This window comes from Lagopus leucura, unplaced genomic scaffold (assembly GCF_019238085.1).
Source record: "Lagopus leucura isolate 7727_CA_CO unplaced genomic scaffold, USGS_WTPT01 Super-Scaffold_739, whole genome shotgun sequence".
Taxonomy (NCBI): Eukaryota; Metazoa; Chordata; class Aves; order Galliformes; family Phasianidae; genus Lagopus; species Lagopus leucura.
Genome location: NW_024962255.1, coordinates 5,474,904 through 5,502,311, shown reverse-complemented (window position 1 = coordinate 5,502,311; position 27,408 = coordinate 5,474,904). Strand labels below are relative to the sequence as shown.

At 37.2% G+C, this 27,408-nt stretch overlaps 1 protein-coding gene and 1 long non-coding RNA gene across 5 annotated transcripts in view; one reads left to right on the top strand and one right to left on the bottom strand.

Annotated features, from left to right (window-relative positions):
* Positions 1-19,937, top strand: part of LDB3 (LIM domain binding 3) — a 122,005-nt gene extending 102,068 nt beyond the window's left edge. For all 3 annotated transcript variants that reach the window (XM_042862727.1, XM_042862728.1, XM_042862725.1), the window contains 6 exons: positions 1,552-1,679; positions 8,020-8,320; positions 9,527-9,707; positions 12,152-12,272; positions 13,558-13,673; positions 15,337-19,937. In XM_042862727.1, coding sequence (XP_042718661.1) covers positions 1,552-1,679; positions 8,020-8,320; positions 9,527-9,707; positions 12,152-12,272; positions 13,558-13,673; positions 15,337-15,426 — 937 coding nt within the window. In that variant the 3' untranslated portion in view covers positions 15,427-19,937. The remainder of the gene's footprint in view (positions 1-1,551; positions 1,680-8,019; positions 8,321-9,526; positions 9,708-12,151; positions 12,273-13,557; positions 13,674-15,336) is intronic.
* The window catches only part of LOC122175250, a 47,319-nt gene that overhangs the window by 16,796 nt on the left and 3,115 nt on the right, over positions 1-27,408 (bottom strand). The window contains exons 2-4 of one of the 2 annotated variants that reach the window (XR_006177361.1): positions 23,193-23,270; positions 5,215-5,398; positions 3,671-3,845 (exon numbers count right to left, since the gene is read on the bottom strand). This is a non-coding gene — a long non-coding RNA (uncharacterized LOC122175250). Of the gene's footprint in view, positions 1-3,670; positions 3,846-5,214; positions 5,399-23,192; positions 23,271-27,408 lie in introns of those variants that run through there. The other variant, XR_006177360.1, reaches the window with a different exon arrangement.

Sequence of the window (27,408 nt, the reverse complement as noted above, 5' to 3'; positions counted from 1 at the left end):
TTGTGTGTTAAGAAACATTGAAATGAATCTTGCCGTCAGTGAAACTGCTCATCTGGGAGCAGGCTTTCTTGTGTGTAAATTGTTTTCAGATTAAGTCTGTATGACACGCATAGTTTAAAAAATTTCTGTTCACATAGTAAATATTGATCACTGATCCTGTAAAGGTAAGTATTTCTTACTGCTTTTCTGTGTGGTTTACCTTGAATAATAGATTTTGAAACAATGAAAAATCTTTAGATGTTGCATATTCAGCTAAAGATGTTTTGCAAGTCCCTGAAGTATAACTCTTCCTGTCTGCGCTACAGTGGAAGCAATGATTCCCTCTCCAGTGACCCCAAGTAGAGTTTGTTCTTATGCATCATAGGTGCAGAGGTAGATGCTAGGAATGGAAAGTTGAAAGGTATACTGTGCTTTGGTGGTTGTGAAATCATGGTACAGTTCACAACAGAATCCAGCCCTAGCCCCTAGAGTGGGTGTAGAAATAACTAGCTACAGTCGTTATAGCAACAGCAATGTTTCTAGGACTAAGTAGACAAAATAAACCAGCCTGAGTCAGCAGTGCTCTGCAGGCTAGATCTTGTGTAAGTAATGTCAGAGTAGCAGAGTAGCTGGATTGCCAGGATAAGTTTATTTTGTTAAGAATTAAAAATCAAATCAAAAGTTTACATTTGTGAGAATGTAAACTACTGGAAGAAATTTGCTGGTTTTGTCATAGGTAAAAATTATAACATGCTCTCCAGATAGGATATACTTCCATTGTCAGAGAAAGAACGAGCCACAGTAGATCATGATCTTGCAAATCAGGACATCTTTTCTTATGCTTACAAACTGTCTCTTATAGACAAAGTCAACATAGAAGCAACTCCTAAAATCTCAGCACAAGTTGGTAGATACCTGTCTCATTGAGATAGTGAAACTGAAAGAGTAATACTATGTTTATGTTATTGAGGTGAGTTAAAATGATATTGAACACTGAACGTTTTTATTACTGCAGGCATCTCAGTATTTGTTACTTCCCTTCTCTGTACTTCTTTAATTCATTCCATCTTGCTTGCTTTGTTTGTCATGCTCTTTTAGGTGTCTGTGAAGCAAAGTTACTACAAACAGAATCGTCCTAAGCAACGGGCAAGTAGAAGAGGCATATACTTCAACATGTTACTATAATCAAACACAGAATAACCATCTAAGCCATAAAATGGAGAAAAAAAAAATCATTATTGATGCTTGGACCCCTGAGCAAAAGTTTTTATCTAGGAATGCTAAAATCACATAGTAGTATTTCATGTCATGTATTTTTCAGTTGCTGAATCCAAACATCAGAAAAAAATAGCATTGAATTTAGACTGAGATCATAATTTATGATATTTTTCTTTCCAAAGAACTTTCAAGCCTCTCTTAGAATGATAACGATTAGTGGTTCTCGCTGTATTCTCTCTCTAGCTCTCACAGTTCTTCTGGGGTACTTCGGAAGGAAGCATCCAAATCTCTTCCTTTTGTACTCAATAACTTCGGCTGTTTATGAAGTTGCTGATACCTTTGTTTTGTTTTTAGAAACACAAGCCAGTCATATACACCAGTGCCAGCTTCTGCAAGCTATGGTGAAAGTCCTGCTGCTTCTGCTGCTTCAAAACCAAGAGTTGTCACTACTGCTAGCATAAAGCCCTCTGTCTACCAGCCAGGTAAGGAGATTTCCAAGTACCGGAATGCACAGGCATTACTTTTAGAAAAATAATATGTTCATTTTGCTATAGGACATGTGTGTTATCAGGAAATTTATATGCACAGAACCAACTGAACTGACAATGTTGTTTCAGCTTAGGATCAAGGATGATGTTGTATTAGTGAAAATGTGGACCAAGTGGAGGAGAAAGAAGATAAGCAAGGGAGCAGTCTGTAAAAATGGTGTATAGCCTCATTTCTCAAAATCAGTGCATTTGCAAAAAGCCCAGTACACCTATTTAGGATCCTCAGGGCACTTCCTAGTTGATAGAATAGCTTAAGAAAGCACACCTTAGGATGGAAACAAAATAAATGAAGTAGGATATTTGCAAAATAGAGAAAACCACATAATGAATTTCTAAAATTCAGGCTTGTATTTGGATTAAAGAATGACTTAATGTACTTAGTAATACTAGGCTTCCATTTCCCACAGATCCAATTACTGAAGAAATATATTTGATTATTCATTTTGGTGGAAAATATACTCCTTGATGCTATTTAAATCCTGTTTGTATTAATGTGTTACAAATGGAGTCAACTTCTAAAACTAGTGATGACCAAAATGTGAACCTTCAAAATGAACAAATTAAATGAGTTAGCAATCTAATTCTAAATGCAATTCTGTTTCAAATTAAGTTTTCTGTTCTTAACAAGGTAACTAAAATGTTGATTTTTATTCTGACAGCCAAGTATGTATGAAAAGCTCAACAATTCTAACAGTCTTAAGCTCATTCTTTTCTGCAGTGCTTTATTTCTGGATCTACTGCAATGAAACTGATTGAGAAATTCTACTTAAATCAGTCTGTCTGCTTTATATCTGTCTTTGTATTTGAGATATGAAGGTGGAAAAAAAAGTCAGTTCGGAGCTTTAACAAACTGTACAGGGATCTCAGAGTCAATCAAGGTTTCACTTTCTCCTCATTTGATTTTGGTTAGGTGAGTCAGCATATACTGTGTTCTCAGTCAAATGGTATTTCCGTCTTGCAAAAGAAGGAAAGATGAGAACAGAGGATTTATTTCCATAATGCTGATTAGAGCAAGCTGTGGAAAGTGAAAGTATCTTCAAAATAAACTGATTAGTACAAAATACCATGCTCGTTTGAGGGCAGTGAAAACTCTAGTTTACACAGATCTGCAGCAGGCATAAACCAATACACATATCTGTTAGGGAAAAAGCTGGCTGTTTAATTCAGCTCAGGATAAGAGGCCCAACTTTTACTTTCTGTGATAGGCATCTTCTTTGCAATTCCTTATACTGCTGGTTTTGAGCCCCATTACTTTAAAAAGTGCAGTATGAAAAATATGTTCTGTGTCACTGTGTAGACAGCAAAATTATTTCCAATTGAAGCTTTGCCTGCCTGCATGTGGGAAATTCTTCTTTTGTAGTTAATGAAAGGATATAATGTATTCCAGAGGACATGAGAAAATTTGCAATTATACAAATGTAATACAACAGATGCAAATTGCATTGAAGTCCACAGAGAGAAAAACAGTAAGTCTCTCTGTTCTACTCAGGAGTTTAGACTGGAACAGAATAATACCATTGGAAGGTACCTACAAAGACCATCAGATCCAACCGCCTGACCATTTCAGAGATGAGCAAAAGTTAAAGATAATTACTGGTGCTCAACGCCTCTTGAAGTGTAACAAGCATAGAGCATCAACCCTATCAGTAGGAAGCCTGTTCCACTGTTCCACTACTCTCACAAGAAAGGAATTTTTCCTGATCTCCACTGTGACCCTCCTGTAGCACAGCACTGTGCTGTTCCTGCCTGTCCTGCCATCAGTTACCACAGAAGAGACCAGCACATCTTCCTGTGCTTCCCCTCCTCAGGAAGATGCAGAGAGATATTTGAGAATAAATAGAAGTTTTAAAATAAAGAATTATAAAATACCTCTCTAATTAAACCCCAGAGTGACTCAGGTGCATGAGGTTTAACAGAAAGTCATTTTATTGTAGGTTGTTGGTTTTTGTTTGGTACCTCTTTCAAGTATTCTTCATTTAGTGTTGTAGCACTTCAGTTGGAACGTGACCCCGGCCTTAAAGACAGATGCAGTTGTAAGCAAACAGAAACTTGCTGTTTGGAAGAAATGGAGGAAGGAACAGTTCCTGTCACCGATAGATCCTGTCACCAGGAAAGTAGTTAGAAAAGTTTCTCATCCAACTTTGCCAGTGCATATAAATTCTGCTCTGCAGTGTAAAATGCAACCTTAATCTGAAAAGATCAACTATTCTCGAAGGATAAAAGATGAGACCACAATATTCATCTTTTTCCTCCAAGTACAACCTCAGGCCTTAGCAGTAGCTGTACTCTCACTCTAACCAACAAGCTTTAGATTTCCGTTTCTGTAAATCCACTGCATGAAAAGGCTGAAATAATGAATATTGTAAAGGATTTGTAGTGGGGAATTTAGCAAAGGAATTCCTTTATGCTATCAGTCAGTGTTAACTGAATAGGAATAGGATGCCTTACTTCCTCTAAAATTCCACACTAGCAATTTTCAGATTAAAACATACAGCCCCATATGTGCAACATCCGGAAACAAAAATCAGCCACTTAAGAAGGTCTATGAAACTATTTTAATCTGGATCATATTGAAAAGTAATGGGGTTAAATCTTGTTTACACTGAAACTAATCTCACAGTGAAACTGCATTGTTGAGTATGTAGCTCAGATGTGAGTAAATCAGTAAGTCTATGCTTTAAAGGAAGGAGAAGAACTGCTAGGACTTTTCTGCTGCTAAAAATCTTTGTTTCTGTTGTTCCTACACGGAGATTTTTACCCACTTCTGTTTCACACATTACTTCAGGTGCTTTTAAGAGGCACATAGACTTATTTTCTAAACACGGTCCACTAGATGGCAGAAAATACTTGCATCTCTCTTTCCTGTACTTCCAGACTACAATAGTGCTTTCATTATTTCAAGCAACCCAAATGCCAGCATTATACTACAAAGTAACACAATACTTAAAAACAAGAAAGGAGATCTTCCCTTTTAAATCTGTAAGTCCAAAAAGGGACTACTCAGATATGCAAAATGGCTCAAATGTAAAGGCTTGATCCGTTCTTTTAGAAATCAGTAGAAAGATTCCCACAGATCTCAACAAACTTTTCACTAATGCCTTAACACATTCAAGACTAGAATAGCAGGTTATGTATATTCTTATTTCTTTTTAAATACTTCTGAATAAGGGTAGTGTCTTCTTATAGAGGACAGTTGCATTATCTGCTTTGTCTGTCTTTTATTATGCATTTGAACAGTATACGCAAATATTTGGGGCTTCAAGGACATGGCCGCTATGTGTAGAACTAGCCAAATCATTTGTGATTATGAACTGCATTTGTTACTGGAAAACTAATGATAAAATTTGCATTCCACTAACAAAACAAAACACAAAAAAAGAGAAATTGTTTTCACAGGTTAGTTTGTAAGGCTAAAGCTTTTGAGACTATATGAATCTATATATTACTACATGAATCTTTGAAAACATACCTTTTTTTTCTGGAGGAAGAATATCCATTGGCAGTAAACGAAGAGCTGATGAGAATTCCAAATTCCTCAGAAGCACGGAATTGGCTTGTTCTTACAGTTGTTAAGAAATCTCTTCTTCTCCTACCATTCTCTTCACATAACAGTAGTCCCATTGTTTCTCTCCTACTAGAAGAGAATCTGAAGGCTGAGAAACAAGGTGATAGAGGTTGAGCTACTGAATTATTTCAAGTATTCACTGCTGAACAGGTAAAGGTTAGCTGATACAACGTGCAGCAAACAGCACCTTTTATTTGCTGTATAAATTTTGAAAGATTTTGAAACATATAAACATGCAAGGTAAATTCATATGGCTGTACTTGCTAAGAAAAAAGAGCTGTTCATGTAAGTTCAGGGAATATAACTGTAAGATAGTAAGAAAGTAATTTCTTTTTAATAACAATTACTAAAATCTCATTGTTTATGAAACAGGTGTAACGCATTGCAATGATGGCATTTTAAACCTACAGTAATTCCAACCTGTTCCACAGTAATAAATCCAGCTTTTAAAATTAAATGATAATGGCTGAAATGTTAGTTAACTATGGAGAAATCAGAGCAGTTGTGAACACCTGGTATTTGTCATTTTGCAGTAATTCCCTTGGTATCTTCTTTCAGCAACCGAAAATGAAGGATTTAGTTGCCAGAAAGGGAGAAAAAGGAGAAATAGAAGAAGGTATAGAGAATAAAAAAGGCCCATCCCAAGTGTTAATCCTTCAAAGGAGTCTAGACTATTCTGAACCCAGATAAATCATATGCTGTCTACGTTGATCAGAATAAACAGGAAAAATAAAACAATGACATTATGAGATTAAGGGGAAAAAAAGCAGAAAACAAAGAGCTCCTAATTTACTAAAGACAATCATTAAGAAAAATATATCCTAAAAACATTAACTGTATTCATTGTTTTCTTTTGGATCCCTGGGTTTGAATATCTGACCATTTTGTTAGGTCCTTTGTGGTATGCGTTGCCTGACTTTGTATGAACAAGAACTGGCCGTGGGGGAGGGAGAATCCTTCCACAAAACTGAGTGAGCTAAAAGTCACCTTATTTAATTACAGAGTCTCATAGGTGGGAGCCTTTTGAACTCACCAATTAGAGATGAAATATTGCCTTCTAATTTTGCCTACCCTAATACCATAATACATAAATAGCAACAGCCCCGGGGTTTAAAGGGATTGGATACAAACTCTGTTCAGAAATCTTTAAACGATGTTTACCATTCCCAGGAGAAAAAAAGAAGCCTCAAGCTAAGGTGGGAGATTCAGTTTTATGAAGGAGAAAACTTGATGCTGAAGAACAAAAACGTTTGATCAAGAAGATGTGTTAGAAACTCTGAACCCAATAAAAAATAGAATCAGAGATGATTAAGCTGGCTGACCAGAGTAGGTTGATACATACGCGATTTACGCACCCACATTGAGGATAATAATCCATGTACGTTATTCTGTGTGGCAGTGTGAGCTAAGGGAGGAGCGGAGTGTTAAGTAAAATATAATCTTATCACCACTTTATTATCCTGAGATATTTGTCTTGTATTCTAAACCTCTCCTTTGCTTGAAATACCTTTCTACCTGAAAGCCCCATAAAGCCACAAATGGTATATTTGCTCATCATTTTTTTGGCACCATGATCTACTATGCAGAGTGTTTGCTTTGAGTACAGGAGACTTGGCTTCTGTTCCAAATCTGTGCTCTCTGGTTTGGGCAGAACACTTCAACTCTCCAAGCTTTTACTCCTTTTCACACATGCTGACAATCCCTCGCTTGTTTTCTTTGCAAAAGAAAAGCTGCTTTTAGTACTCCCGTACTTGGCAAAGTGAGGTAGTTCCTTAGGCAATAGCTGCAGTCCTGCACAGTGCCAGATCTGGCATTTTGAAAAGAGCAAGGCAGTGGGAAAACATCTCAGTATGAACAGGCTCTAGCTTCTGCTTATTTTTATGCGATAAAGCTCCACCCAAGATGAAAGCCTGATACATACAAACAGGCACAGTCTCTGCGCAGATGATTTTATGTGGTACTGCAAAGGTGGGAGAAAGGAAGTATAGCATTTCTATTTTATAGATGGGAACTGAGGCACAGAGATACTACAACTCGCTCAAAGTTTATACAGGAAGTCTGTGGCAGAGCCAAGAGCAGAACTTAAGATCAGTCACAACCGCAAGTCTGGCCTTCCTCTGAGTGCTGCTGGCTTTGTTTTGCTGGTCATGTGAGCTGAACTGGCTCCTTCAGTGTTGCTTACAGTGCTCTCTAGCTCTATGTTCTCTGTGTGAGTCTATTTTTTGTCAGAAACCTACGAATCTAACGTTCTACAAGTGGTAAACAGTACTGACGTCTGTGCACATTCATTACATTTTAATGAATTTAATGAAAATTCAAGCATAACTCCGTATTGAAACTGTGGGGAATTCTGTCTAAAACTTCATTACACAATCTGGCCTTTCTATTTATAACCTGCCTTAAAACAGATTACGTGGCAGCTTTTCAAATTATCACAGAACTGTCATATCCATTTCTACTGGAAAAATGAAGAGATATCTTTGAGAATGGTCTCCGCAAAGTCTTTACAAGCCAGCAGGCAATGTTTTCTGTAATGCATGTAGATTAAAAGCCAACGATTGTGCTGAAATCCTTGGCTTCAGTCCAGAATTAATGAATGATAATAGAGAGGCCATAATAAATTGTCCTCTGAAGCTTTGGTTATTGTTTTGCTATGGGAAGAAAAGACTTAAAAATCCTTCTTGGTTTCTTTTGGCATACTTTAAACAGCACCTGCACCAGTTCATTCCTACACCCCTGCCAACACGGAGCCAGCAAGCCGTCCTCCCTGGGTAACAGATGAGTCATTTTCCCAGAAGTTTGCACCTGGAAAAACCACCACCACTGTCACGAAGAACATCCTTCCGAGGGGGGCTCCAGTACCACCTCCTGCCTCTAAATCTGCATACCCGTCTCCAGTTTCAGCTTCTCCCCTGGCTCCTGCAATAGCCCGAGGAACAATTCAGAGGGCTGAGCGTTTTCCAGCCAGCAACCGAACTCCTCTCTGTGGGCACTGTAACAGCATAATTCGGTAAGGTCATGAGGTTTTGAAAAGGGATGAGGCAGAAAAGACGATATAACAGGGAGACTGTTCTTTATACATTAATATACAGTACCAGAGCCTAAGCCTCAGTTAAATTACTCAGCAGGGTTGTCTGTTATCTGCTTCATTAATTTAACATTTCCAGAGCTCATTTTGCTATGGTGCAGTTCACTTTTTATCACTGTGAAGTTATGCATGCTAGTTGTTTGTTTCATGGAGGCTGTGGCAAATTACTGTTTTTTTAAACAAGTTTTTAAACAAGGTCCCTAAAGTACCCCTTGAAGGAGGTATATACACCACTGCATTGCGATGTTGGGGGCCAGTAAGAGGATGGTAGACTAGGAACAAGACATCATTTTGGAACAGCAGCCAGATGTAATTGTTGCTTTTGTGTCTGGAGAGATAATGCCCACACTCTATTATCAGTGATTCATAGCATGCCTCTCCCTTCTTTCCCAGTTCATTCTGCTGGATTGGCGCCCAGTGTAACTCTCTGGACTGCTAACCAACTTGAAGTAATCCACTTTAATGACAGTCTCATCCACTAAAAGGAGCTAGTTTGGTGAAGTGGAACTACTGCTCGTCACCCTTTATATTTTCTGAAACAGAAAGACTCCAGTAATAAAAGAATTGAATTCCGATCGCTACATGTAATTTCAATCAAGAGTAAATCACCAAAACAAATTTGTGTCTTCCATATAACCAACAGCAGCTTGTCATCCGATATACTAACGTTTCTAGAACGTGCAGCACGTAGCAGTCTCTCAAAAGAAAATACGGCAGGATATTGGGTGTATGTGGGTAGGTTTGGAAACTGGCCTGCTTTCTCGTGATTTTAAATAGTGGATTTATCTTCTGATTTACAAACCTTGGTCTTTTCCTACTGTCTTTCCAGCTGGTCACAAAGATCACTTACAGCTATGCAGATATGAAAACCATAGATGATTTTTCTGACAGCTATTTGTAAATACAATGTATGTGTCCAAACAATTAAATACTTTAAACAGTTGGCAAACTGTTTTAGTAATAATCTTAAAAAAGACACTTTCTGGTCAGGTTTCTGGATATTATTTTAATATGCACCTTCATAATTTGAATAGAATGCTTGTTATACATGGATGCGGCATCTAGCAAAATGGGTTTGTAATCAGGGTCACTCAGTATCTTTGCAGTAAAAAATATCTTTGTTCACAGGGGTCCCTTCCTAGTAGCCATGGGTCGCTCTTGGCACCCAGAAGAATTCAACTGTGCTTACTGCAAGACATCCTTGGCTGATATGTGCTTTGTGGAAGAGCAGAATAGCGTATACTGCGAGCGCTGTTATGAGCAGTTCTTTGCACCGACCTGCTCCAGATGCCACACTAAGATCATGGGGGTAAGAAAGAGAACCGTTATTTCAACTATATGTGGCCCACTGAAATTAGAAATAATTTAAACTGTAAGCAGTGCTTGTAGTTATTTTATTATTTTCTCCCTTTTTGATAATACTTCCTTAGCCTGCATATAATTTTGGAATGAGAAACACATTATTTTATAATAATCACTAGGTAACCAAAATCTTGGCTATTCCTGTACTTTATCCAACTAGATAGAATAAGTAATCCAATTATCATCTCTCAGGTGTAAAACACAGTACGCTTTCTGGATAGTTCACTGCTATCCAACACACAGGATGTTTATCTTATCTACCTTTTCCTTGTCTTTGTGCAATGGAGACTTGAACTGGAATGTTTTAATGCTTGACTTAATCTAAAGTTCCATGGAGAAGACTGATCTTAGATGGGCTAAATGCTCATACTGCACTTCACTGTTAGCAAGCAGCACAGCTGCTGAGAGGAATGCTGATGATTTCTTATTGTTAAAAACAAACAAACAAAACAGGGTAAATAAAATGATCTGAATTGAAGAGAGACAAAAATAGATGCTAACTTTTTAAAATAGATGCTTAGATACAAGCAAATATGTTCTACACATACCATATGGTAATGAGGCTTGAATACAGTAAGATACTTCTAGCAGTTTATTTATGCATGCAATTACATACTATATGTATATATGCTATATATATGCCATGATTCTCTTACCGAGGAAGAAAGAAATACCACATCAGTTTTGACTGCTTAGCTGACATCTTTTGACATCTGTCTGAATGTTGGCACTGACTGAGAAGATGCTTTACTCTGCTATTGCTGATTAGGGGTGGCGGCATCAGATGCTTATGGTGGAGCTCTGGCTCTGCAGCAGTAGGAGTAATTTTATAGCAGAGTACTGACTTACCTAATTAATGTTGGCACAGATCAGTCCATCATTATGGATTTTCATCAGGAAAATAGCAAAGATGCCAGCTGCCTCTATTTATATTAATAAGATTTCTCTATCTGTTCTTTGCTTCTTAGCTCAGTGAGGTTCATAAATGGATCCAAGCCTATTTATCAGTGATAACTGTTTTGCAAACAGTAGCAGAAGTTAATGAAACTCAGTGGTGATTTTCTATACGCAAAGCATAAACTTGACTATTTAGATTTAAAGCTTGGAAATAGATTTCAGTCTCTTTTATTTTAGTCAACAGAAATAAGTGTTTCAAATAATCAGAACCTATGTATTTAATCAGAAACAATGTAAAATAGAATCTAGATTCTCAGCTGCTTTAATCACTATTTCAGTGAAGTTAACAAAGCTAAATTACTCTAGTTAAGCATCTGGCCCTTTGACAGTTTGACAGGGATACACTGTCAAACATTGACAAACAAGACTGACAAATTAGTAGGTACTTAACTATACATTAGAGACACTGCGGCAGCTTTTGGACTTGCAGAACTTACGTATGACAAGATAAGAATGCATAGAGATTGCTCCATACTGGATGGAAGAAAGAACATGGTAGAATCTGGCTATTCCTATTTCCTGTGCCATCCATTTCTTGGCATTGGATAAGATTTTATGTGGCTATACACACAACTAAAGTACTGCTAAGGGTTAAGGTAGCCTGCCAAAGGAAGGTCAGTTCCTTGGTCTTGTCCTGTAAACACTTGTTCATGAACACAGGTGACTATGTAGGAGAGGAAGAAACAATTGAGAATGGTGGGAGTTTAAAGACAGCTCAGTTGGTGCCAGAAACTTAGGTGCTTTACAGTGCTTGTGATTATACAAAGCATGGATCACAAGCATGTTTAAAAAATGCCACCTGTGCACTTTCAAGCTTCTCTTCTGTAAAGAACATGTGCAGAATTTGCTTTTTTGTGATGAACACATGGCCTAGGAACAGATGCACAGACTCATTTTGACTAATCATGTAAGTCATAATCCAGTAACTTTTTTAAAATCACGTTTGTAAAGAGTTCTGGTGAGAAGCTAGAAGAAATGAGTACATCATCGAAGTTGCTTTGAAAAACATCAGACTTAAATCATTTATCCCCTTTGTGCATTTCTTGGTCTCAGAGGTGAAATTGCTCTTCAAACGTTAAATAACAAATCATACACTTGCGTTGAAGAGTTCATAATGTCAAAAAAAAGAGAAAAAAAAATCGAGATGTATGCGCAGAATCTCCTCTGCAACAGCAACTGGGCATGTTGATACAAACAGCTGGCTGAACTATGCTGTTTCATTTTGGCAAATATGTTGCTCTAGAAATTTTGCAGTACTTGTACTTCTGTCTTTCCAGTGGAGTTTAGTTTTTGTTATACTTCTCTCTTTTGAGGAAAGGAACTGCCTGAAACAAAAGTGAAAAGTTTTGAGCATCTCTGCCTTGTATTTTTTCTCCAGTAGGTAGTTGCAGTGCTTGCTATTCTGCTGGAGATTTTTGTTTCTTTATTTTACAGGAAGTGATGCATGCCCTAAGACAGACTTGGCACACGAGTTGCTTTGTTTGTGCTGCTTGTAAGAAGCCATTTGGGAATAGTCTCTTTCACATGGAAGATGGAGAACCTTACTGTGAGAAAGGTACAGCAAGCTGGATGGTTCTGCTTAGCATTCATGTGCTTCATGTTGTACGGAAGCAACATAAAATAAAGCAGTTGCTGGACAAAATAAAACCAGCTACCCAACCAAGAATGTATTTTGCCTCCACTGTCCACATCTAAAAATGCTTTGTTCTTGGAATTTTTTCTACTTAATGACAGGTTGGCAGAGAGCTGGTCTTTTTGCCCCTATGTACCAGATTGCCTGACTTCATTTATCTCCCTAACCTATTATAACAGTTGGCTCTAATTTCTCTCCCTTCCCATTTGCTCCTGTCCCCGTAACTTCCCTGGTATCTTCTGCTCACTAAAAATCTTCCTGTTACTGTGGTGAGAAACTCTTCTTCTGACAGTGCTTCTATACATTATGCGTGGATTGCTGCCCAAATTCTCTCTGAGTTGTTTGATGCTTCTACCCCAACCTAAAACGGATCAATATATGAAAAGATAGCTCTGCTCAGATGTGCAACACATGGTAGTGCAGATTTTGTTTTCTGAGTGCTGCTTCTTGCCAACTAGCAAGGAAAAAGTCAGGATTTCCAAAAATACAGAAGAGGTAAATGTAGTGGCCTGACAAGGTCAGGACGCAGGCAAAGGTTAAACTGCTATTCCCTCTGTAAGCCCGTCCTTGTCCTGTGAATGTGCTTCTGGCTTAGTTTTCTTTGGAAATGCCTTCCTTATGGTTGCAAAAATCAGATTTTCCTGTCATTGTAACTCTTAGAAAATCCTACAGCATGATTGATTTGATATCCCTTAAAATTGCAGTTTTCACCACAGCCTCTAATCACTTTCATTAATTCCATATATAGCTTGAAGTTCTGCTTGCCTCTTTCAAGTTATCTGCAAGTTGGACTTGATATTCCAAACAGAGATGTATTATGCAGCAGTTAAGGGGTTTCTATAATATTCTTTATTAATGCAGAAGAACCACAGTATTTCAACATTAAATAAAACTACTCATGGAAACTTAAACAAATGCTTCTAAACATAACTTTGAATGTGATGAATTTTTTAGCGCGTATTCTGTGCTTGTGATGACAACTTGTAGTACAGTACAGCCACAGGGCATTGCACTGAATTTGTATTTAAATAATGGGGGGAAAAAATGCAGCTCGAAAATTCTGTTATGGGAGTGTTTCAATGAATATAGTAAGAAAATCTGAGCAAAAGTAATCAAAAAAATTTATCCTCTGGAAACTTTCTATTTCTTTTGGGTGTAATGTGATTATGCTAAGAGTTTGTTCTAAGTTTGCTTTTTATTATTTTAGATTACATTGCTTTGTTCAGCACAAAATGCCATGGCTGTGATTTTCCTGTTGAAGCTGGAGATAAATTCATTGAAGCCCTTGGACATACTTGGCATGATACCTGCTTCATTTGTGCTGTAGGTTCTATACCAAATACTATCTCATTTCTTCATGCTTTTATCATAAATTGTTAAGTAACACCAGAAGACCTGGAAGCAGAAACAACTAACATATGTCTTAGGATGCAGAGGGATTGAATTTCATTTCTTAGTTACAGATGGAGAGGGATGAGAGTCATTTCTCCTCTGTAAACTTTTATTAGAATTAATAAATTTAACTAGCACAAGCGAATGCTCTTCAATAAATCATACAGTTCTAGAGAGTCTGTATGTACACTTATACCTAGCACTATTTGCTATTAATTTAATATTTACCAGATAAATTAGGATTTAAAATAAATCAATACAATTGAAGAGTATAGGCATAATCTTAGTTACAAAGCAGTGCAGTTTGCATGTCCATTCAGAATTCTTATTGAAATTTGCAAAAAGGAATCTGTTTAGAGAGAATGAATAGTAATTAATGTAGAAGTTGGTCACACTCATCAGTTGTAGTGTGGCCATATTCCTACACTGCACACAAAGTAGTTAAATGTGCATGATGAGCAGTACTTTTCTTACGGCTCCAATACAGCTGTGCTGCTCCCCAACCTCTTATTCATGAGGTAACAGAACCTCTAATTAGCTAAAAAAAATAATATGTTGGCCACACCACAAGTGACAATTTCTAAGATTTGTTGAACTTTAATATTCAGGTTGAATAGCAGAAAGTATAGAAATATTTATAAATATATTAGGCTAAACTGGTTACTGATCCTTTAAGTGCATCTGGAAGTGAGTACCACAAAGGTGTTTTTCTATGCAAACTGAAATATCTTTGAAATTTGAACACAGAAAGCAATACTAAGGCAGCCATTCTCCTTCACAAACCAACAGCTGTTTGTAACTTATAAAAGACACTTTCTCTGTATACTTCCTGTTCTTGTTTTTGCTTTTTCACCTAGCTGCATCCTTATGTATTTATTTTATTAGCAACTCAATTTTGTGCAGAGGTGACATCCTTTTTGTTAATGTATTTCTCTAAGCTGTTTTTGTAGAAGCTAATTTCACCTTTTAGCAGTGAGCTAAAAGTCAAATGCAAGATCTTTTCTGATGTGCTTATCCTCGTATCCATTCACATGGTTTTTCCTTCCCCATGTAGTGGCACATCACTGATGTTACCTCTCGCTGGTCTTAAGCCTGCCATAAGTAGGGACAACATTTACTAGATTCTAATGCACTGACTTCCTTAAGAGGTTTAGCTAACTCTGACCTCACATGTTGTTGTGCTGCCCAGTGTGGATATCAGCACAATTCCAGGAGAAATAAAGCTAATCTAAATCTAGGCTACCTTGCCCTCAGCTATGCATTTTCACACACTTTGCTATGTCAATGCTGGCACTTACGAAGCCAGGCAGTGAACTTAATTCGTTGAAGAATAATCCACAATTTCAATGATACCAGCTGTCTGATTGAGTCATTCCTTGATCACAAAAACTCCCAAGTAATGAGAGGAATGAATATCTGGTGGTGCCACGGCAGGAGGTACACTTGGGACCATGCCGATATAAAATCATGCATTGCGAGGATCAGAATCTGGGTCTTGAAGTCTGAGCCACCTGTGTGTGTTTGAGTGTGCCACTAACCAAACCAAGACCTAAACTAACTCTCTCTCTCTCCCCCTGTCTCTCTCTAATTCTAGGTATGCCATGTGAATTTGGAAGGTCAACCATTCTACTCCAAGAAGGATAAGCCACTGTGCAAGAAGCATGCCCATGCCATCAATGTTTAAAAAGAGCTGGAAATCAGTAATGCTGGGGAAACTGATGACTAAATGAGCAATTATAAAGTTGATAACCATGGCTAGCATTTGTCTTGGTAGAAGCTATAAAGTTGATATTTCTAAAATTTCATTTTAACTCGTTTCTTAGGAGCAGAACATGCTTTTGCATGGTTCATATAAAATGAACAATCAAAACCAAATTAAATCCTCCATTTAAAAACAGATTATTAGTGCAGCAGTTTGGAGAAATACTGATTAAAACCTGTGATTTGAAATGTAATACATAAATACAGTTTAAAATGAACTACCCACAGCAGTTTTACTGCTTAGACCACACACTAGTGTTTAAGAATAACAGGAAAAGTCCTGTTATTGTAATTGTAATAACTCATCTCTTGTAATAGCTCATTTTCTTTCATAAAAAGAATGAGTAAGTGCTATACGGACAATAATCAGTAGAACCAAAGGGCACAGCTTTCAAAGGGAAATAAATAGGTTAGGGTTTCCTCTATGAAAAGTGTGTGCTATTCCTTTATGTTGTGGTGCTACCTCATAGCATCAAGTATTTTAGATTCTTTCCAAATAAGAAGTTTGCCTTGAATCCATACATAGCTCTGAAGCCTAAGAGACAATGAGTAGCTTAGTTTGAGAATGAAGTGGAAATGGAATTAACTCCTTCCACACCCAATAAGATTGAGGAAAGGTTGGGTCAACCTTGCTAGTGCACTTAGCTTATATGTGAGCAATAGATACCTCACTTTCAAATCTTAATGGAAAAGGCTAACTGGCTTTGTCCAGCCTGCTCTTAAATTGAATGGAATCAGGCTGGCTGGAAAGGAACTGTGGCTACTGATTCAAAAACAGTTTGCCTTTCTTCTTGTGGGAAAAAAAAAAAACAAACCTGAACATTACTTTGGTTTATAATGTCCACTGATATAAAGTGGGAGGTAGGAACCCATTTCTGGATCTTTAACACTGATTAACAGCGAAGACACATTTCTATCTAGTACAGCTGGATAGTAGGAGATAGCTTGAAAAAGTTGCCAAATCTACCCCACATACATAGAAAAAAGGCACCTTTACTTCTCCTGTGGAATGTAATCAATCAATGTTTTATCAATGTAAATGAATGTTGATAAAAATTCATTGGGCAGCATAACACCACAGACAGATGCTTTTTATTGTTTTCCTCAGTTTAAATATAACACATTCTACATTGTAGCATTTGCCATTGTAAGACAGTAGCTTTGACACTTCATCTTAGTCCTATTTTTAAATATTTTATAAAAAACTTCAAAGTTGCTCAAACATTTATAAAACTGTTCGTTTTGTTTGGTTGGTTTGATTTTTTTTGAAAGCAATACTTGTAGTACTAGCAGTGATTTTGAATTCCTAATTTTAAATATCTATTTGTATTGGAGGCAGCAGTTCTGTTGAATAGAAAATGGAGTTATAATGGAAAGCCTAATCAATATTCAAGTTTTATTAATTTGCTTAAATGAAAATTATGATTGTGTATTGATAGCTTGCAGTACTGACAGTTTTTAATTCGTATTTCTGAGAGTGAGAATGAGTTCTGTGGGCCACATTCTGGTGCTATCTGCACACTACTGTACCTTGTGTTTTGAGTAGCCGGGAATGACTTGGCATTGTCTGTCTTTTCCCTCCTATAGGTAATGCCAATTCTAAGAACATAGGTGTGTCTTTTTAGTGATGAAAAGCTATCCAAAGCTGTGGGGAGAAATGCGGAGCGGAGGAAATAAAAGAAAAGGGGGGTTAATATGTGAGTTAAATTAGCTGCAGGCAGTCCACATCTTGGAAGAAAATAACAATCATAACTGCCTGTGGCAGTTCAGACATGTATGACCTGTGTTTATTCAGCAGGTATCTTAGTTCTCACTGATCTTAGCAGGGATCTGATCTGAGTGCTTACAGGGTCAGATTTTGAATGCATTCATTATTCTATAACACTACTTCATTATATGCAAAGCTTTTTTTTTTTTTTTTTTCCTATAGGAAACAAATTTTCTGTTTTCAGTCAGTGCTGGGCTGATGTAAACGTGGTTCCATTAACTACAAAGCCCAGGTATTTGGCTCATAATGTTGTCCAGAGGAATAAACTATAATCATGGAAGTTAAATACATTTTTACTCATATTTGATTCATTAAATACCTTTTTATAAGAGTGAGACAATTCTATACTTCCTTTTAATTTTTGAATGCATTGAAGATGCTCCTTGGGCAGACTTCTGTGTTACCCACTGACTGGGACTAGTCTCTTACTGTCAACATCAAACTCTCAAAACAGGGAGTCTGACTCCTTGGCACAACACAGACTGCTAGAGCATGTAATACCACAGTAGAATGTCATGATCTAATCTATGTATTTATGTGTGTCCCTCTCCACCTTCTCTGTCCCTAAGAGCTCCCTCTTTGCTGGTACTATGAAGAATACAGCATTTTAGGAGATGGTCAGAGATGATTGGCTGCAGCTAACCAGGGGTGTACAGTCTGTGCAGAGAATGTGGTAGGCAGCCAGGCTGGAGCTGCTTCTTTCTTCTCCATATTCACAAGGGACCCCAAGATTGCCAGATGAAGTTGCACAGGACTTCCCATCAGAAGCTCAGGTGGACAAGTATGGGATGTGGAAAGACTTCCATTAGGGGTCTCGGTGTGAGCAGGGGAAGAGAGGTTTGGATCAAAGAGGGCAGAGCACCTGCAGCTGCCAGAATATGGGGGGCTTGAGGGCCTCTGGTATTGTGTAGAAGGGTGAAGCACTGGGGAGGCAGGGGAAGCTGGGGCTGGAGGAGGGAGAGGAGCTAGGTAAGGCCAGTTGCACTAAGTTGATATATTAGATACTTTCGTTGAGGCAGAGGGGGGAAGCAGAGAATAGCCAGTATGACTTGCTGTGGTCAAGGAAAAGGCTTGGCGCAGGAAATTGGGGTACAAAGAGCTGACAATAGTCCCAATATATAGTATGAATGTATACAGAATGAGTAAGCAAGGAAGATCCAGGATCCTACCTAGTAGAAGTCAACACTGCAAAAGGGTGAATGCAACATATGTTAGGTATAGCTGAGCTAGCTTGTGCAGTGGCAACTGTGAAAATGCAGCAGCAGAGATTTCAGTGGGAGCTGTACTAACTTGAAGGGGTCCTGAAAATTTCCTTGGACAGGTAATCTGCACTGTAACACATGCCCTGACTCCAGCTGGTGTCTGAGCAAGTGAGATTAAAACTAGTTTACATATCAGTTTATGAGGTACAGTGATATCTCTGAGTGAAAAACAGAGATACCCTGAGGATTATCATGTAATAAATTTCCTGTTTTGACTTGTGCTGCTTCATAATATGGTCCAAAAATAGGGAATCCACTTACCTGCCCTTACATAATTTTTGCACATATCTGAACCAGAAATTTGTGAATAGTAATGTAGAATTTTAACTTTCACAGGGATAGAATCCCACATAACGCTGATACTCTTCTGCTATATGTCACCTTTGTGATATGGAGGAAAGGATGCATACTTATATAATTCAGAACAGGGCCCTTCAACTATCACTGAACATAAATGCTATACAAAAATAGTGTTTGCAGGATGAATAATGTGCACTTGTTTATGTTTTCTGTCTTGTAACAGATGCCTGGGATAAGTCATAAGTTCCTCTAAATATTTATATTAATTAACATGGGACTTTACGTGACAAAACAAAGATCCTGTACCTCTGAATGACCAAATAAGAATACCGGTATTTTGTCTAATACGGTGTTCAGCATCTTTTCAGTCAGTGGCTTCAAAAATGACCTTAATGCTTTTTCTCTTTTTCCGCTCTTTTTGCATAAGAGAGTAAAGATTACCAAAGAAGGCCTTGCTTTTATTATCTGAAAAGAAAACCACTCATCTGACTTATTTTTTCTAAGTTAATTTGTAATGTACTGGATTCACATATTGCAATTTTAAACAAGGGAAAATATTTTACTTTGGTCCTTCAGTGGTCAGTACTTTGGGTGAAATGTTTTCTTAAAGACATACTTATGTTTAATAATGTGAACAGCCAGCACTGAACACACTCATTAGTGTCTAGTGCTGGGAATGCTAATGTTTATTTGTAATACTTGTCTCCAGGTAGCAGATATTGTTTAGTATTTACAAACATCAGAATTTGAAACTGAGTGATTTCTTGTCTGCAGTGATCATAGAAGCCTAGGTTTTATAATATAATTACATGTTGACTTGATAACACAAGTGCCCTTGCTTTTAGATACATATTTTTCTGAAGTTCTTAGTTAGTTCAGGTCAGAATGCAGCATGGTTTATGAGGTGTGAGTAATTGTACTTTGCATGGATTACCTGTGCCAACATGGATAAAACAGTCTAGTAATAAAATGAATGTACAAATACATTTAAAGCTTTACAGTTTGGACATATTTGTTAATATGGCACATGAACAGCTGACAGCATACACAAGCTTGTATTCTCTACTTCAAACCTGAAAATAAAATTAGAAGCATTGGTTTCAACCTTACTGTGTATCAGTCTTATTAGCTAAATTGTGCTATTTTAAACATTCATATGCTTAAAAGATGTAGTGTACTAACAGTACATGTTGTAACTTAACAAGACTTGTATACTCGGAGACCTTATCGTGTCAACAAATGCTGTTTATAGCAAGTTTACAAGGAATGGGTAAATTCTGTCTTGGGTTACACAGATGAATCTGAGAACGAAGTTAGATTGCGTGAGTTCTGGTGGATGTTTTTCCACTTCTTAGCAGAAATGACTTTAAATAGTATACAAAGTGTTTTAAATGTTCTCATTGAACTCTAGTGCCAAGTAAGTCCTTCCAAATGAAAGGGTATCTCATACACAGCGTGACTTATTAAAACAGCCATTTTGTGCATTCCTAATCCACGCCCCTCAGGCATGCAGTATTTTTAAAGATACAACTAATTACATGAGACATAATTAAGAATTTAGATAATAAATGGACAAACTTGGCTTTAGATGGCATTACAAAGTACAGTACCAGGAATTGCAAATTTGTGAACTTTGGTTTTATTTTACAGCCCTAATTTGTTTACAGTGTGCATAAGGAAAAACAATTCAGAAGAATGAACAGAATGTACGCAGATTGCTGTTAATTTTGAATTGCTCTTTTTCCAGATTGCCTGTGCTGACCTTTAAACTTTGCACTAGACAGTTGTACCATGATCCCTGGAGAGCTGAGCGGTACTGAGGGGAAGCACTAGAGGTATAACACTCTGCCAGTTAATAGGGTGCAAAAAGTGAACAGAGCAAAGTTCATTAGGGAAACACATGGTGCAAAACAGCTTGACAAGTGTTGTGTTAAGAGGTTCTTAATAGAAGAGAGATTATTATTTGCTCAGAAGAAAATAGTGATTTCAAGACCTAGGCATTGCTTTTTTCCCTAATTGTGAATCTTAAATTCTGCCAGTTTCTGTTGATTAAAAAAGAAAGGAATGTGTGAATAAGATTGCTGAAGCCATTATTGAATACACAAAGAAATGCTTTGTTCTCTCAGCCAAATTGCGGAGTTACGCATGAGATTCAGATCATATTCAAGCACAGATTTTGTGCTGCATGCATATAAAAAGTCATTAAAAATACAGTTTCTTCTTAGGAAGATTTTATCAAAATAGTAACAAATGTGTGTTGTATTAACAAGCACTGTCGGGCTAATTTACAAGACTTTTTTGTGTAAAAAGAATAACCTAATTTATTTTTTTTCATCAAAAATAACCTTTTGAACAAAACTTGTTTCTTCCTTTAAAAGTTTACACATTTTAGCTGTGAGGAAATAATAAATATGCATAAAATTGAATGTATAAAATATTTTACAGCAGAAGATTAATTATTACTTCAGAATTAAGATTACTTTCCTTAATGACAAAGATGTTAAGGAAATTTTGCTTCTGCTTAGTTTTACCATGTGCAGCATTAATGAAACAGACCTCAGGTCTTGGTGAGTTTGTGATTTTTTTACAGTTGAATAAAGTCCTTTCAATATCTGTGTAATGAATACATGTCGCTACCAGAAAGCTAAGGACCTTGCTGTTCTTCTGGAATGTTTTATTCTTACAGTGAGTTATAGCAGACGCTCTGGATTTTTAGGAAGCTTAATATTTATATTCATAATCTCAGAGGCTCTCATCTGAGAAGAAATAATTATTTACAGGATTTATTAATTTTAAGATATAATAATACATAGACTGCAATGATAACGTTGGGACCAAGGTTTAGCTTGGTTTAAAGAAACGTTAACCATGATGAATGCATGTATGGAACACATGCATGGATTTGAACAGGAAACTACTCAGAATTGAGCTCTGATTCCCTTGAACTGGATGCATTTTATATCCGTGGTACTTCAGTCTAAATTCTTGGAGTCATAGTCCATTTACAATAGAATCACAGAATCATAGAATCGCTCAGGTTGGAAAAGATCTTTAAGATCATCAAGTCCAACCACAACCTAACCACTCTACCCTAACTCTAACAACTCCCCACTAAATGATGGCCCTGAGCACCACATCCACCTCCCTGTTAAGCCTATTCCAGTGCTTAACAACCCGTTCTGTAAAGAAGTTTTTCCTGATATCCAACCTAAACCTCCCCTGGCACAACTTGAGGCCATTAAGGTAGCGTTAATAAGCACTGAACTGAGTGTACTCAGAGGCTTCGTTTCTGTTATCAGGTATTTGTGATTTACAGGAGAGCTTCTCCATATTTGTCATAATATGGAAGATGTGGGAACACAAAAAAGGGTGTATTTTCAAACATTTAGCTTCATACAAAAAAAACCCCAACACTTCAGACAACAAAAACTTTGTTTCTGCATTATAAACAAAGACCAAGCATATTCTTTCCCAATCACTGTTCTGTACTACCAAATGCCACTGGTAGGCCTGCATCTTCCATAACCTATTTTCTTTGTGGATATTTCTCCCTGTGCTGATTTGGAAGACATCATAAATTTGCCTATGCTTTCTGCATGTGGGGAAGCTGAACTGAGTTGCTGTTACACATGCTTACAAGCTGTGTAATATTGTGGGGTAGTAAGCAAAATGTACTTTGAAGCTAGTGTGGGTGTACTCAGCCTATTGCATCCTGGAAATAACAGATTTGCTGAGATTTCTTGTGAATGCACGATATACACAGTACTTGTTGAAAGTTTCTGTTCTACTGGATATATGTTAAGTAAGGTCTTTGCTGCACTACACAAACTTCTGGGCTAAAAGTCCTTGCAAGAAGTGTGGTAACCGTTGTCAGAGAGGTTCAGGTTTTAGCTATCACATCAAACGTTGCATACATGAATCTAAACTCTTCTGGAATACTGGCAGAGCACAGTTAGCCTTTGAGACTGTATTCCCAGCACCAGCTGCTGCAGCAAGAAAAGCAGAACAGAGCTGTAATTTATACAGATTATGATTTTCTGCCATCTGTACTATGTACACCAGTTTTTGGAATGGCAGCTTTTGTGACTTCCCTTTCTTATGTCACTCCACTGTGACCCCACTAGCCTGAATTCAAATTTGCAGAACTTATTAGTGCTCATGTTGAAGGACTCTGCTTGTCACTTACTCCCCATGTCACTTACTCAGCTTTTTGTTACACATCTTATGGATTTGAAAGAGTTTTCTGTTGTAATTACACTTATGCACACAACACAGAGATTAAGGTTAGGAGGAACATCCAGAAAGATTAAATTCTTCACAGCGAATACAAAGCACATTTCCCACCTTTTCTAGACTTACCTGGCTGTTGGCTGATGGAGACTTGAGACGGACGGATTTCCTAAACAGTCTCAGAAGCTGTTGTCTGTTCAGAAGGTCCTTCAAAGGAAAGGGTCATTGTTATTCAAAAGTGGATATCAAAGTCTGGGGGCAGTATACGCACTCGCAGTCCAGATTTGCACTATTTAGTCCAACTTCAAACAGATTTTTGTTCCTACGCACTTTTTGACATAAAAATGCAAAAAAAAAAAAAAAAAAAAAAAAAAAGAAAAAAAAAAAACCCATAACAAAATGCTGGGATGTTACTAATCCTCCCAGACTCTGGCTAAGACTCCTCATCCCCCTCCAGCTTAGGGAACTGTACTGGTGCAAAAAGATAAAAATTACATTGCTGTGTGCCAGCGTCAGAGAATCTAGCCACAAATACCTGAGGTAAGAAGCTTTTACTCAGCCTATAAGTGAAGTCTTCTGCTTTCCTCTGATCTAATGTCATTTAAAAAAAAAAAAAAAAAAAAAAAAAAAAAAATCCTTAAGCCAAATATTTATTTTAGACTTTGCATTATTAAGTTCAACTACTTAGAAGTGAGCAACTGTTATCAAAGACGGCATGTGAAAACAGTAAAATGAGATATAAATGTAGGAGTGTGAAAATGCGGAGAGAAAGTTCCATTAGCATTAGATTAACCACAAAATTTACCCTTCCTTTATTCATCACAGGAAAAGTCATTGTAACTTTATTAATGGTGAAAGGTTCAGTCATAGTTCTTCCTAAGGAAATAGGAGCAGTGTATCAGGATATCCTTCTTCCGCCCCGGAGTACCAATACTTTCAATTTTATATACAACGGAAGTAATTAATTGTAACACAAAGAAGCACAGCTGTGTTTCCTGATGGTCACACATGCAATAGCTGCTATTGTTCAGCATTTTGAATATGTGCACTGAGAACCGTTCAACTGCTTTGAATACTTTATACTTTGGGTAGCAGCTTTTGCATTTATAATAGCATTTTAATATGCTACTATCTTAGAGCTGATCCTGCATCCCTAATCAGGTAATTTTTGCTGATGTCAGTGGGAGTTGAAACTGAATTAGGTATAGCTGCCAAATCCAGAGATTTGCAGGCGAAGGCCATTTCTCTTTGGAAGCAGGGGAACTTATAGATTATTATAGATTAGATTATATAATATCAGGATTTGCTTCAGCTGCATGTGTTTTTTGAGCTTATTCAAGTTCCAGTACATATGCAAGTAACTTTAAGACAGAGGGAGAAAAGATTTCTTACTATGCCCTTCATTACACGTTTTCAAACATGTGGGTTAACTGCTGTGACTGAAATATGAGCATATCCTTTTTCTTTTCGATTCAGTAGACCTATGTTATATTGTTTGCGCTAGAGAATGAAAAAAGAGGTGAATGCTTTGCTGCATTTCTTATCTAACAGCAGTGCATTCATGGTTAAAGATATGATTACGCTGAGGAACAAAAATAGGATTTGATTAATTAAAATTATTCGGTTCATTTGTTTTGTATGAGATTCAGATCTATTTTGTTCTAACAACCTTGGAAGAACACTGCATCTTCCGTCTTGTAAATGTCCCTCTTTATAAATCTTGACAGTGCCCACCAGAGCTGCCAGCAACAAAGCTGCCTGAATCCACTTCTCTTGAGGATAAGGCTATTACACATATCGACGGATTTTTTTTCCTCTGTTTTATGAAGAGTTCTCTTTGTTTAACAGCAGACTGGAAAACATTTCCTATTTCAGCATTCAGTTTCTGTTGCTGAAAAGGACAGTCAGTTGTCAAGAAGAGAATTATTTGTTAAAAAGGTTGGAAGCGATGAAGCCTCCACATCAAGAGGAAGAAAAGTTAAGACAGTGTGGTTTGGGATCTAAGGACTACCCAAGCTTGTAAAAGGAATTAATAAATCTCACTTGTAATAAAAAGTGGAGGAACAGAAAAATATGTTAGTGTATTACAAATCTTCTAAGAGTGAAGCGGATAATTAAAACTTCCTTATAGATCATTGGGCAGAGCAGAATTAATTCATAGTTAATTCAAACTATCAATTTTAAAACAGCAGTAGAGTCTAACCCTAAATACTTAATCTTGTTAGAGCAAATGAAGACTTCATAGATTTTATTTGCATGCATCTAGGGAAATCATATTACTAAGTCTCCAGCAAACTGATGTGAACAAAGTGCCCAGGTGAAGCTCCTGCTGAGCCTACAAGTACTCTTTTTCTGTAAGACTTTTTATGTTCTTGCTACCCTACGTTGGCTTTAATATACATACATATATATTTGAAATATTTCTTGTATTTATAAGGAAAATTCTCTCAGAGTTTATTATGGTCTGGTGAAAACAGTGCTTTTTGTACATAGGAGTCTATTAGAAATAAGACTGTAAAAAGCTCAACAAGGCATAGAAAGAAAAAACAAACAAATGACAAAGAAAGAGCAAGCAGAAAACGCAATAGGAAATTTGATTCTTGATGGGCAAAATGTTTCCTAAAGCTCTTGTGAAGTCAGGCATAGTTCCGCCATTCCTACAGCCCTTGGCAAGACACAGTTGTGGTCCCCACTACATGTCTTATTTAGGAATCTGTTCAGCTCCTGCAGCAGCTGCCTGAGTCATATCACAGGTATAGATAGCCTTTGTATCCTCCTTCCTCTCTGTTCACTAGCACGAGGCTAAAGAAGCTGGACTGCAGAAATAATACCAGAATACAACAAGTGCTGCAGCTGCAGAAATGGTTTCCTGTTTCCTTCTGCCTGTGTTCTGCACATTGAGCTGCTGTTCTCTGGAGTCTCTCCATGGTGCTCTGCAGTCCTGCACTGCACTCAGTTCCACATCATGCTTTTTGAGCTGAAGGTTGGCTGAGGCTTGCAACACTGAAAAAATGAAAAATACCTTTGCCTTTTTACTATCAGTACTTCATTTGTAGATCTTTAAAAAAGAAAAGGAAAAAAAAAAACGGAAAAAAAAAACCTTCCCTCACAGATTTGATTCTACCCTAATTGAATTAACTAAGATTATGTTTAAAACACTTAATAAGATCGGTATCATTTCTAACTAACAGACAGTTCCAATGAATTTATAATCAAAAGAATGTGTTTTCAAGTACAGTAATTCTGAAGAAAAAAGACAAGAATTAATGTAAATAAAATGAAAGGAATGCGTCCCCAACTAAAGGGTAACATTTGTTTAACACGTAGTGTGAAATATTCACTTTGGTAACAGTAACAGTGAAGAGCTCATTGGCTTTCAAAAACATATTTGGATCACAGATTTTATATGTATGGATTTTTTCAGAGACTGAAGGGAAGAGGAATCACACAAAGATTAAGTCCTATCAGATGGATGACCTTCTACCTATGCATACCTCTCCTAAACATAAGTTTAAGATTCGCAGTTCCCCAGTGATTCCAAGAACTAGAAAGAAATTCCTGGACGGGAAATGACAAAAGAAAGCAGCTGCAAGACTACCCGATTCATGATTTAATATATTTTTTAATACAGCTCTCTTCATCACGACAGTCTTGAACTGCTCTTTCTGTATTTTATGCTAGGCTTCTACACCCCATCCTGGTCAAGTGGAGAATTAACGTATGTTTATTTTCAAATTCAGACTACAGTGTCTCTGAGTGTTGCTGTATTACCAGGATAAATACCTCATGTTACTAAAACCTGACATGTCCAAGCTTTTGCAGATTGCTAAATCCTGACCAGGTGAGATGTCTGTTACTGATAACTAGCTCACGGGAACACTGCCTCTTTCTGAGTGCCTATCACCTGAAGTGTTCATCTTTGATTTAAACAGGTATCTCTGCCTTTCCTGCAAGGTAAACAAGGCAAGTCAAAACAAAACAAAACGGGTTCGATTCTTTCTGAGGTTAGGCTTCCACAGTTACTTTCATTAAGGGAAATACAACTGGGTTCTTAAGGCAGCACATCAAGAAAATGCTTCCATCATACCGCATTATCTCACACGTTAGCATTGGTCAACAAACTGCTTCTCACATGCAGACTGCTATATGAATGTAAACAAGGAGTTTTAGTCTAATCATATAGTTTTCATACTTTTGTTGTTAACCCGTGTCTCAAAAAAAGTTTATACCTTATGAAATTGAAACCATACGGTGCATACTGTATGTTTAGAAAAATAAACATAAATACAGTATTTCCATGTGATGTTTCATCAGACAACCAGAACAATACTGTGATGCAAATACC